General features: G+C 39.8%; 2 protein-coding genes across 3 annotated transcripts in view; one reads left to right on the forward strand and one right to left on the reverse strand.

Moving 5' to 3' along the window:
- The window catches only part of idua (alpha-L-iduronidase), a 262,582-nt gene that overhangs the window by 33,443 nt on the left and 216,044 nt on the right, over positions 1 to 13,095 (forward strand). The gene's annotated exons all lie outside the window — the stretch shown is intronic.
- Positions 1 to 13,095, reverse strand: part of slc26a1 (solute carrier family 26 member 1) — a 66,986-nt gene that overhangs the window by 21,179 nt on the left and 32,712 nt on the right. Inside the window, exon 2 of the mRNA XM_043674617.1 lies at positions 5,612 to 6,292. Coding sequence (XP_043530552.1) covers positions 5,612 to 6,253 — 642 coding nt within the window. The 5' untranslated portion in view covers positions 6,254 to 6,292. The remainder of the gene's footprint in view (positions 1 to 5,611; positions 6,293 to 13,095) is intronic.

Below are 13,095 nucleotides of genomic sequence, written 5' to 3' on the forward strand. Positions count from 1 at the left end.
ATTCCAGGAGCAGCAATTACAGTTTTATATACTGTTGCATTGTTTTGGAACTTTGGAAAAAGAAAGTCAAAACAACAGCAGTATTAAAAGGGAGAAGAGCAGACAAAGGAAGCACATGGTGAGGTCATTGCAGGAGAGAGAGAGAGAACCTGCACACTGCCTTTGCTGTTTGAATTCATATATTGCTGGACACTGGAGTACATCTGGGAAAATTATCAACAGTGAAATTCACAACTAATCTTGGAGGAACGGTTGGGCGAAGTTCACAGCACAGAATCAGATAGGTTCATCGTTGTTTGAAGTGTGGCCCACAAAAAGTCTGCAGTAGTGAGTAGAGTGGGTTCTTTCTTGATTACATGTTTTTGGAGATATGTCTCTTGATTAAATGTAAAATATAAGCCATAACTATTAGTTTAACCTGGGGCAGTGTTTGTCGAGAATAAGACTGTGTTAATTTCTGGGTCTGTAGATTGTGAAGGAGCAAAAATGGCCTTTAATAGAGTGATATGTACTTCTTGTCAGATGTGGGAGTTTAAAGACAGTTTAAGGGTTGCTGCGGATTATATCTGCCATAAATGCTGTTGACTGCGAATCTTATCAGATCGAATGGATCAGTTGGAGAGACAGTTAGAAGCAATGAGAAATTTGCAACAGCAACAGTATGTGATGGATGGTAGTTACAGTAAGGGGGAGAAATCTCAGATACAGTCACATAGATGGGTTAACTCCAGGAAAGGTCAGAGAGGTAGGCAGCTAGTGCAGGAGTCTTTTGTGAATATACCCATTTCAAACAGGTATGCTGTTTTGGAAAGTGTAGAGGGTGATGAATTCTCGGGGGAACATACCACGAACAAACCACGAACTGGCTCTAATGCAGTGAGGGGTACGTTGGGTTTCAAGAGAGCATTTGTGTGAGGGTATTCTCTAGTCAGAGGTGCAGACAGATGTTTCTGTGGCCAGCAGAGAAAAAGCAGAATGGTGTGTTGTTTCCCTGGTGCCAAGATCAAGGATGTCTTAGGGTGCAGAATGTTCTCACGGGAGAGAGGGGCCAGCAGGAGGTCATTGTCCACATTGAAACCAATGACATAGGAAGGGAAAAGGTTGAGATTCTGAAGGGAGATTACAGAGTTAGGCAGAAATTTAAAAAGGAGGTCCTCGAGAGTAGTAATATCTGGATTATTTCCAGTGCTACAAGCTAATGAGGGCAGGAACAGAAGGACAGAGCAGATGAATGCATGGCTGAGGAACTGGTGTATGGGAGAAGGATTCACATTTTTGGATCATTGGAATCTCTTTTGGGGTAGAAGTGAGCTGTGCAAGAAGGACGGATTACACCTAAATTGGAAGGGGACTAATATAACAGAGAAATTTGCTAGAGCTGCTCTGGAGGATTTAAACTAATAAGGTGGGGGTGGGGGGGGGGGGGGGGAGAGTGGTAGGACCTAAGGAGATAGTGAGGAAAGAGATCAATCTGAGACTGGTACAGGTGAGAACAGAAGAGAGTCAAACAGGCAGGGACAAGGTAGGACTAATAATTTAAACTGCATTTATTTCAATGCAAGGGGCCTAAAGGGAAGGCAGATGAACTCCGGGCATGGTTAGGAACATAGGACTGGGATATCATAGCAATTACAGAAACCTGGCTTAGGGATAGGCAGGACTGGCAGCTTTTAATGTTCCAGGATACAAATGCTACAGGAAGGATAGAGAGGAAGGCAAGAGAGGAGGGGGAATGGCATTTTTGATAAGGGATAGCATTACAGCTGTGCTGAGGGAGGATATTCCCAGAAATACATCCAGGGAAGCTATTTGGGTGGAACTGAGAAATAAGAAAGGGATTGTATTATAGACTAGGAGAAAGTGAGGACTGCAGATGCTGGAGTACCAGAGTTGAAAAATGTGGTGTTGGAAAAACACAGCAGGCTAGGCAGCATTTGTATTATAGACCCCTTAATAGTCAGAGGGAAATTGAGAAACAAACTTGTAGGGAGATTTCAGCCATCTGTAAGAATAATAGGGTGGTTATGGTAGGGGATTTTAACATTCTAAACATAGACTGGGGCAGCCATAGTGTTAAGGGTTGGGATGGAGAGGAATTTGATAAATGTGTACACAACAATTTTCTGATTCAGTATGTGGATGTACCTATTAGAGAAGGTGCAAAACTTGACTTACTCTTGGGAAATAAGGCAGGGCAGGTGACTGAGGTGTCAATGGGAGAGCACTTTGGGGTCAGCGACCATTATTCTATTAGATTTAAAATAGTGATGGAAAAGGGTAGACCAGACCTAAAAGTTGAAGTTCTAAATTGGAGAAAGGCCAATTTTGATGGTATGAGGCAAGAACTTTCGAAAGTTGATTGGAGGCAGATGTTCGCAGGTCCAGGGACGACTGGAAAATGGGAAGCCTTCAGAAATGAGAGAACAAGAGTGCAGAGAAAGTATATTCCTGTAAGGGTGAAATGAAAGGCTGGTAGGTATAGGGAATGCTGGATGACTAAAGAAATTGAGGGTTTGGTTAAGGAAGAAAAGGAAGATTATGTAAGGTATAGACAGAATAGATCGAGTTAATCCTTAGAGTGTAAAGGCAGTAGGAGTATACTTAAGAGGGAAATCAGGAGGGCAATAAGGGAACATAGCCTTGGCAAATAGAATTAAGGAGAATCCAAAGAGTTTTTACAAATACATTAAGGACAAAAGGGTAACTAGGGAGAGAATAGGGCTCCTAAAAGATCAGCAAGGCAACGTTTGTGTGGAGCTGCAGAAAATGGGGGAGATACTAAATGAGTATTTTGCATTAGTATTTAATGTGGAAAAGGATATGGAAGATATAGACTGTAGGGAAATAGATGGTGACATCTTGCGAAATGTCCAGATTACAGAAGAGGAAATGCTGGATGTCTTAAAACGGGTAAAGGTGAATAAATCCCCAGGATCTGATCAGGTGTACCCGAGAACTCTGAGAGAAGTGATTGCTGGGCCTCTTGCTGAGATATTTGTATCATCGGTAATCACAAGTGAGGTGCCGGAAGACTGGAGGTTGGCTAACATGGTGCAACTGTTTAAGAAGGGTAGTAAGGACAAACCAGGGAACTATAGACCGGTGAGCCTGACCTCAGTGGGGGGTAGGTTGTTGGAGGGAATCGTGAGGGACGGGATGTACATCTATTTGGAAAGACAAGGACTGATTCGGGAAAGTCAACATGGCTTTGTGCATGGGAAATCATGTCTCACAAACTTGATTGAGTTTTTTGAAGAAGTAACAAAGAGGATTGATGAGGATAGAGCAGTAGATGTGATCTATATGGACTTCAGTAAGGCGTTCAACATGGTTCCTGATTAGCAAGGTTAGATCTCATGGAATACAGGGAGAACTAGCCATTTGGGTACAGAACTGGCTCAAAGGTAGAAGGCAGAGGGTGGTGGTGGTGGAGGGTTGCTTTGCCCTCATCAATCCTCTTTGTTACTTCTTCAAAAAATTCAATCAAGTTTGTGAGACATGATTTCCCATGCACAAAGCCATGTTGACTTTCCCGAATCAGTCCTTGCCTTTCCATATACATGTACATCCTGTCCCTCAGGATTCCCTCCAACAACCTGCCCATCACTGAGGTCAGGCTCACTGGTCTATAGTTCCCTGGCTTGTCCTTACCGCCCTTCTTAAACAGCGGCACCACGTTAGCCAACCTCCAGTCTTCCGGCACCTCACCTGTGCTTATCGATGATACAAATATCTCAGCAAGAGGCCCAGCAATCACTTCTCTTGCTTCCCACAGAATTCTCGGGCACACCTGATCAGGTTCTGGGGATTTATCCACCTTTAACCATTTCAAGACATCCAGCACTTCCTCCTCTATAATCTGGACATTTTGCAGGATGTCACCATCTATTTCCCTATGGTCTATATCTTCCCCAGTAAATACTGATGCAAAATATTCATTTAGTATCTCCCCCATTTTCTGTGCCTCCACACAAATGCTGCCTTGCTGATCTTTGAGGGGACCTATTCTCTCCCTATTTACCCTTTTTGTCCTTAATATATTTGTGAAAACCCTTTGGGTTCTCCTTAGTTCTATTTGCCAAAGCTATCTCATGTCCCCATTTTGCCCTCCCGATTTCCTCTTAAGTATATTCCTACTTCCTTTATACTCGCCTAAGGATTCACTCGATCTATCCTGTCTATACCTGACATAGGCTTCCTTCTTTTTCTTAACCAAACCTTGAATTTCTTTAGTTATCCAGCATTCCCTATACCTACCAGCCTTCCCTTTCACCCTGACAGGAATATACTTTTTCTGGATTATTGTTATCTCATTTCTGAAGACTTCCCATTTTCCAGCCGTCCCTTTACCTGTGAACATCTGCCTCCAATCAGCTTTTGAAAGTTCTTGCCTCATACCATCAAAATTGGCCTTTCTCCAATTTCGAACTTCAACTTTTAGATCTGGTCTATCCTTTTCCATCACTATTTTAAAACGAATAGAATTTCTTTAAAGTTTATTCGATGCTCTGGGTTGACTAATCCAATGATACTCCCACTGTGCCATTGCTTTCCCCTATATTACAGGATTAGTTGTGGAGACGGAGAACATTACTGAAAATAGAGGACAGTGAAAGATTTGGAGAAAAGAAGGATGAGAATTTTAAATCCAGAGTAGCATATCAAATATACTTTCACTGAAGTCTGTCGTAATGACAAATTAAATGTTCTCAATCAACTTCAGGCTATTTTGAGATGCAATAAAGGCGCCACTTTGCAGTAGCCTTGTCAAGGTCCATTAATTTATATAGTTTTGCTAATATTAGCTAATTTGACTCGTGCTTTTTCTTTTAAGGTGTAGACATGGGGAGCTTTTTGAAAGTAGTGCATTTTCTCAAGCATTTCTTTTCATTTAATGTTTAGTTAGTAATTGAAAACCGGCATATTTCAAATTGTGATCAGTTTTAAAAATTCTATTTACTATTGGATTCCAGCACCCTGTAGTTGGGATAATTAATTGAGCTTATCATGAACTCTTCAATTTGTCAGTGGAACTAACGATTGTTCAAATAAATGAATTATGAGCAGGGTAGGTCTTTTGACCCCTCAAGCCTGCTTTGCAGCTCATTAAGGTTATGACTGATCTGACTAATAAGTTTATCGGGAATCGATCTATGTATGTCATTAAAAATATTCAATGACCTTGTTCCCAGTGTTCTACAGGAACAAGAGTTCCATAGAGGTTCTATTCTTTGAGAGAAAACATTCATCTCTACTTTAAATGTGCAACCCCTTACTTTTGAACTCTATCCCCTAGTCCTAGATTTTCGCAGAAAAGTAAACATTTTTCAGCATTAACCCTGCCAGGTCCACTTACGAACTTATACTTTTCAATAAGATCACCTCTAATTCTTCTAAACTTCATGGATTTCGACTTAATATCTGCATCAATTCATTGTGCTGTTGAAAGTTATCACACTTTTTGATCTGGGTCCTGAAGCCATAGCATAACTGAAAACTTTGTTTGTGAAGATTATTTTAAATTACTCTAAATTTAATCCAATAAGAAACTATCTGTTCACTCCTTACATTGGCAAAATATTAGCATTAAACTTTTCACTAAATGCCTTACCTGGTAAATGCCACACATAAATGTAAGGGCAGCTGAAACACTGACAGCATAGCATTTTCTATCGCATTCAAAGTTCAGTGGTCCCGGAAGAGTGAAATTCATTATCATGGTTGGATTGACATCACTGTTGTTCCAGTTATCTGCATTGGCCATCGCTGTTGGCATCACTTTGCTGTCTTCATCTACATCAAATCCAGCCAGCAGAAGTTCCCGATCAACCACTTGTCCTACCAAGAGGCATATTAAACTGAAAATGCCCACTGAAATATGCCGTGAGGTACCCATCAGGAAATAAATAATGCAAGAGAAGAAGGATGCATACAAACTGGAACTTGTTTCTAGACCAGCAAGCAACGCATATGCTATTGATTGAGGAACCATGACAACAGCAACAAGTATACCTGAAATGGTATCACCCAAGATCCATTCTTTTAGTTTGTACTTTGGAAGCCATTGAAGGACTGGAAAGAAACCAGTTATCAGAGTTTTCAGTTTGTCCAATGAACATGAGCAATTTTCTTGCAGTTTCTTTTCAATAAGTTTCTTCACAGCAACTTTTTCCTTCACTGTTCTTTCAATCGGTATTTGAGATTCTAATTGAAGTTCCATTTTAGACAGTTCTTCGTTTTCCATTCTTCTCATGTACTGTATGGTGCACGATAGATGAGTGGTTCTAAAGTTCTGCAATTAAGAAGTACATTACTTCACACAACAAATAAGATCTTTGCTTATGCAAGATGAGAACTTTATCACTGTTTCTCTCCAGTGATTCTTATACTGTGTAAGAACTCTGGATCAGACAGGTCTTAATTTGTGTCTGGATCATAATTGTAGGTTACTAAGAGGAAGATGCTAAAATTGCAATAATTTGACAAAAAGCTATTCATTCAATGTAAATGAGATTTTGTCTGGGCTTAACAAGTGAAGTGGAGAAGAAAGTTTTGTGGGTTTTTCTAACTTCTGTTGAATACTGCTGCTGTGAATAGGTTCATGTTCTGTGATATGTGGAAAAAGCTGAGTTGTAAAATAAATGCTGAATCTTCAAAATCTTTATGTGGAGTGTGTCATAGTCTTTGGAGTCTATTTTAGAGACCAATAATAATTCCCTTCTATTAACAATACCAGTTCCCCTGTATTGTTCTTACTGAATTTAAAATATGAAATTTTATAATTCCTGATCGTTAGAACTGTGATATGAGCAGTATTATTTTCAGCCAAAACCTGACTACATTACTAATAAGTTGCATCTTGAGTGTCTTAAGTGTTAATTAGTATAGGAATCATTCAAGCAGACCCTCTCAAATATAGTTATTTTATCATCTTTTAAGTTCTGTCTGCCTGCTCAGATGGATGTAAAAGATTCCAGGCACTATTTTAAAAAAGGTTGGGAGATTTATCATCATTAATGTTGATAACACCAGAAAACGAGATTATCTGGTTATAACAGTAAATCCCCATTTTACACTGTGTTTTATTTCAACATCATTCTGTCTCAGTGGAGACTTTAATCTGAAGTTAGTGTCAAAACATTTAGTTTTAATTTGTTTTGTTCCAACAGGACATTGAGTAGTGTGTCCAATCAACAGCTATTTTGTTCAATTCATGGCATCTTTGCCATTAGAACACATGGCATTTGCCATTTCACAACACCAGAGTTACAGCAACGGATTGGATCTGGACTTGGGAACTTTCTTTGAATAGAAATGTGGTTTAACCTAGAACAATACAGCACAGAACATGCCCTTCAGCCCTCGATGTTGCACCGATCTGTGAACTAATCTAAGCCCATCACCCTACACTATCCCATCGTCATCCATATGGTGATCCAAGGACTGTTTAAATCTACCTAATGTGGCTGAGTTGACCACGTTGGCAGGCAGGGTATCCCACATCCTTGCCACTCTCTGAATAAAGAACCTGGTTCAGACATCTGTCTTAAATCTATCACCTCTCAATTTGCAGCTGTGCCCTCTCATACAAGCAGATGTAATCGTCCTCAGAAAAAGACTCTCGCTGTCTACCCTATCTAATCCTCTGATCATCTTGTATGTCTCTATTAAATCCCCTCTTAGCCGCCTTCTCTCTAATGAGAACAGACCCAAGTCTCTCAGCCTTTCCTCATCAGACCTTCCCTCCAGACCAGGCAACATCCTGGTAAATCTCCTCTGCACCTTTTTCCAGTGCTTCCACAGGGGTGACCAGAACTGCACACAGTATTCCAAGTGAGGCCGCACTAGTGTTTTCTACAGTTGCAGCATGACATCACAGCTCCGGAACTCAATCCCTCTACTAATAAAACCTAACACTTCTTAACAGCACTATCAACTTGGGTGGCAACTTTCAGGGATCTATGTACGTGGACACAGAGATCCCTCTGCACATCCACACTACCAAGAATCTTTCCGTTGACCCAGTATTCTGTCTTCCTGTTATTCTTCCCAAAGTGCATCACCTCACATTTAGCTGCATTGAACTTCACTTGCCACCTCTCAGCCCAATTCGGCAGTTTATCCAAGCCCTCCTGCAACCTGCAACATTCTTCCACAGTGTCCACCACTCCACCGACTTTGGTGTCATCTGCAAACTTACTAACCCATCCACCCTATGCCTGCATCCAAGTCGTTTATAAAAATGAGAAACAGCACTGGTCTCAAAACAATCTCAAAAACTTGTGGCACACCACTAGTAACCAGACTACAGGCTGAATATTTTCCATCAACCACTACTTGTTGCCACCTTACAGAAAGCCAGTTTCTAATCCAAATTGCTAAATCAGCTTCAATCCCATGCCAAAGTTTCCAAAGTAGGAACTCAGGACTCTCATCCTGACAATGTCCTGATTGTAAATGCATCCCTAAACCAATTCCATTGCTCAGAGAGTAACCACTTAAGTGATAAATTACTGAATGACAGTGCTATTTGCTTTTGGCAAATTGGTTGCTGTGTTTCCTCGATTATTAAGGGTATTGACTAGGGGCTTTTGAGGCACAGTGGTTGTTTCCCTAACTCTGAGCCAGAAGGCCTGGGTTCAAGACTTACCTGCTCTTGGAGGTGTTCATAGCAAACCTGAACAGGTTGACTATAAATATCTACACTGTGAAGTGCTTTGGATGTCCTGTGATTGTATAAAGATTTTTAAAAATTTCTTGTAATTTTTGAATGAAAACACCTTAAACCTGACTTTAATTTGGTATGAATTGACTAGCAGAATTGGAGTACTTATCAGCAGCTGTTTTGTTACTGATGTGAGACTTGAGCTATTTTAGGTCCCAAATTTCATTTCAGTAAGATTGATGAACCAGTCTGGTCAGTGGCATGATGATTTGGAAAGACTGTCTTTTGTTTTTGTCTTTGTCATACATGCAAGGCTTGCGAATGATTACTAAGCACCTATGTTGTTACTGGTTTGAGGCATGAAGCATTTTAACTTTTGAACCTGCAAACAGCAAGCATTACGAATTGCAGATACTGTTCTGGTGTTTGCTGAGGCTTCTTCCAGCATTGCTTTATCATAAATGACAGAGCAATAAAAGCTTACTGAGGGTGGTAATGATAGAAAGCAATTTGGAAGCTGGCAATTTGTGGAGTTTGTACAGTCACCCTATGATAGAATTGAACCTGGGTCCCTGGGCTAAGACAGCGGTGCTCACTACTCTAAGCCAGAGTGCCACTCCAAATATACAGGCCATATCAAGTAAAGAGGACTATTTCTTCCCTTAAGAATATAAATGAGTAAACCAAAATAATTTTAAAGACAATCTGATCATTTCACCATTACTGATGCTAGTCTTTCATCCTAAATTTAACAGAATTGAAGTTTTGCGGCTGCCTTGGTAATTCAAGCTCATGGGTTAGCTCATCCCCCACCGGAGAACTTCAATTCTCTTTTTACGTCACACACTATTTTGACTTGGAAATCTATCACCATTCTTTTATCATGTCTGTGCTGAAGTCTTAAAAGTCATACTAAACTGTTACACTGTTCACCACTTGGCTGCTAAGTTTTAAGGAGGCAACTCTATACCAGCTTCTCAAGGGCAATGAACAGTAGACAATAATTGCTGGTTTGCTGGAGGCACCTGCATCTTGAGTGAACAAAAATTTTGAAAGAATTTGCATAATATTCCTGTGTCCTCTATTTAATATAGGGTTAGGCTTTTTTTAAACTTGTGTGGAAGAATGCTAATATTAACAGCAATAGTTTCTCCTTTTTGCAAAGAGAATTAACAAAATATAGACAAGTTTGAATGAAAACTTAATACATAACATAACAATTAAATTGTAAAAAATCAGAGACTAATATCAGGAATTGTATATGCAGTATCATTTTTAAAAAAAAATTCTTATGACATAAATAATAAAAATTCCAGCTCGAGCATTGTTGCTAATTAGCGTTATAATGAAGAATGAGCTATATTAAATCATATCTACTTGCAGCAGTGTGCTATCTTATTGACTCGTTAAATTATTATTCAATCATGATTAAAATAATGTCTGTAGAAATTTCTGTTTAGAAGGAATGTAAAGCCAGTGTTAAAGTTTGAACAATTGCTGTAACATGGTTTGTGAACTTCTATTAATTACAGTCTTCCTCATGAGGATTTAAGACCTTTGGGAGGCATTGATATACTGGTAATTTCACTGGACTTGTGATCCAGAGGCCTGGGCTGATGTTCTGGGGACAGGCGTTTGAATCCCACCAGGGCAACTGGTGAATTGGAATTCAATGAAATCTGGAATTATAAGTTAGTTGAGTAGCAACGATGTAACCCATGAATTATTATCGTTAAAAACTAAAATTAGGATTGGAAATCTGCCAGCACTACCTGGTCTGGATTACATGTAACTCCAGACCTACAGCAATGCATTTAACTCTTAATTGCCCTCTGAAATAATCTCGCAAGTTACTAAATTCAAAAGAAAATTAGGGATAAGCAACAGATGCCCCTCTGCAGCCACATCCCATACAAGAATAAATCAGTCATTTGATCCTTTTGTTTTTAAATATTGAAGTTATGATCAAGGACATTGTTGCATACTCAGAGTTCATATTCAGTAAATTACAGTATTAACAGTAAGTCACTGTTATCTAAGCAAGCATGGCTGCAAAAATTTTGCACAGAAACTTTTCTCAGTTTAGCTGTATTTTAGCTGTATGGTAGTTCCAAAACTGAGCATATTTGTGTGATATGGAGTACTTCTACATCAAGCATTGTTTGCTTGTTTGTTCTTAAATACACAGCTGTAAATCATCGCACTTGTGAAATATTTGAAATTTGTGAGACACACTGCAAAAATGGAGGGCATTGGTGCATCACTTGGAGATCAGATGTATTCTTCCTCTCTCACTGAGTTAATTGCATAATTTAGTAAATCATAGGTTCTTTTTAGTGACCATAGTTTTGATGTATTAGATTATTCAGAATAAAATGATTTGAAATGATAATAAGGATAATCAGTCAAATTTAAGGTTTCCCTAAATTACACTTGCAAAATAATTATTGTGAAATTTAGGGCATAATTTGTTTTACAAAATTGGTTACAGACAATGTAACTAGGTGTGTAGCTGAAAAGTTGAATTTCACGAGTTTAAAGTGACATTTTTGAACATTTTGCTTATAAGGTGCTTGGGGCAGGATTATGTTAATACTATACTGTACTATAATTTGTAAAATGCAGAGGAACCTTGATTATCCGAAAACCTGATTTTTGGATAATTGGTAATCTGAAGGAGAGCTCGAGATCCTGACGTGTGTCCAAAACTGATTTGCGTCTTCGTTTGCAGTGATTAAAAGTGCTGCTGAAAACAGTCCTGGACTGATGGGAGCACAGATCTCTCTCTCTCTCTCTCTCTCTCTCTCACTACACTTTTTACCTGGAGTTCTGAGCTGAAAAATGTGTTGCTGGAAAAGCACAGCAGGTCAGGCAGCATCCAAGGAGTAGGAAAATCGACGTTTCGGGCCCAAAACATCGATTCTCCTGCTTCTTGGATGCTGCCTGACCTGCTGCGCTTTTCCAGCAACACATTTTTCATCTCTGATCTCCAGCATCTGCAGTCCTCACTTTCTCCTACTTTACCTGGAGTTCTACACAGGCGTGTACCCTAAACTTCCCTTCCCCAGATAATATCTCGAACATTGTTTGTGGGAGGGCGTGGGTGGTGTTGAACAGGGTTTGGGGGTCAGGGGTGGCATTGAATGGCGTTTGGGGGTGGCAGGTTTTGACGGGGTTTGGGAGGCTGGCGGGGTGGGGGTGGTGGTGGTGGATGTGATTGGGGAAATTGGGGCCGGGGTGTGAGGGGTCGAGGGCACGCATGCACACGCTCTGCTGCGCTGCTGCCTCGTCTTCTGAGTGGGGAGCAGACTTAATAGAAAATTCTGAGCCCCATAAGAAAGGCATTGAATAAATTAACCAAATAATCAATTATTAGAACGAAATAGTGCGCGCCCATCTCATTCGGATAATCGAGGTTCCCCTGTATCTGCAGATTAAGGATATTAGTAAATATTTGATATGCTTCTAGAACTATCCAGTATACACAATATTAATGCTACTGTATTTAAATCAGTTCAAACCATGATCATTTTTCATCCATTTAAAATGAGCCCTTCTCTATTTTAAAGCTTTTATAGATACTACAAGCTATTGTCCACAAGAGGAGGCTGTTTAGCTGTGTAGCTTATCAGTTTAACTTTGGCAATAAAAGATATAATCATAAGCAGGCAATATAGCTCCTATATTGAAGAAAGATGTTCAAATCATACCTGAAATTATTAACCTGACCTCAACAATTGGGCAAAAAAAATTGTCCACCACCATCATCTGTCTCCTACATTCAAGCCAATTTTGTATCCAAATGGCTAGCTCTCCCTGGATTCCATGATTCTACCTTGCTAACCAGTCTACTATGTTGAACCTTGTCGAACACCTTAATAAAGTTCATATTGTGATAATGCTACTGCTTTAACAGGTTATGTTGTCCTTGGTTTTTTTCCAAAAGGGATTGTAAAAGGCAGAAGTTCCGACTTGTCTGAAATAAGGGGAACTTTGATTATGGCTCACAGATACTGCTTAAGGCAACAATCAGGAAAAAGGGCTTTTAGGTTTTTTTTTTAAAAACACTTGTACAGTGCAAGGGGAGTGGCCAGTTCTTTCAGTGCAGGGATTTTTCTAGTTTGGTCTAGTTTTAGCAGTTAGAAACCAGAGAATCATAGAGATGTACAGCACAGAAACAGACCCTATGGTCCAACTTGTCTGTGTCAACCAGATATCCCAACCTAATCTAGTCCCATTTGCCAGCCCATATTCTTCTAAGCCCTTTCTATTTATATACTCATCCAGATTCCTTTTAAATGTTGCAATTTTAAAAGTGAGCCTTCCACTTCCTCTGGCAGCTCATTCCATACAGGCACCACTCTCTGCATGAAAAAGTTGTCCCTTAGGTCCTTTTTATTATCTTTCCCATCTCACCCTAAACCTATGGC

The sequence above is a fragment of the Chiloscyllium plagiosum genome, chromosome 32 (assembly GCF_004010195.1).
Source record: "Chiloscyllium plagiosum isolate BGI_BamShark_2017 chromosome 32, ASM401019v2, whole genome shotgun sequence".
Classification (NCBI taxonomy): domain Eukaryota; kingdom Metazoa; phylum Chordata; class Chondrichthyes; order Orectolobiformes; family Hemiscylliidae; genus Chiloscyllium; species Chiloscyllium plagiosum.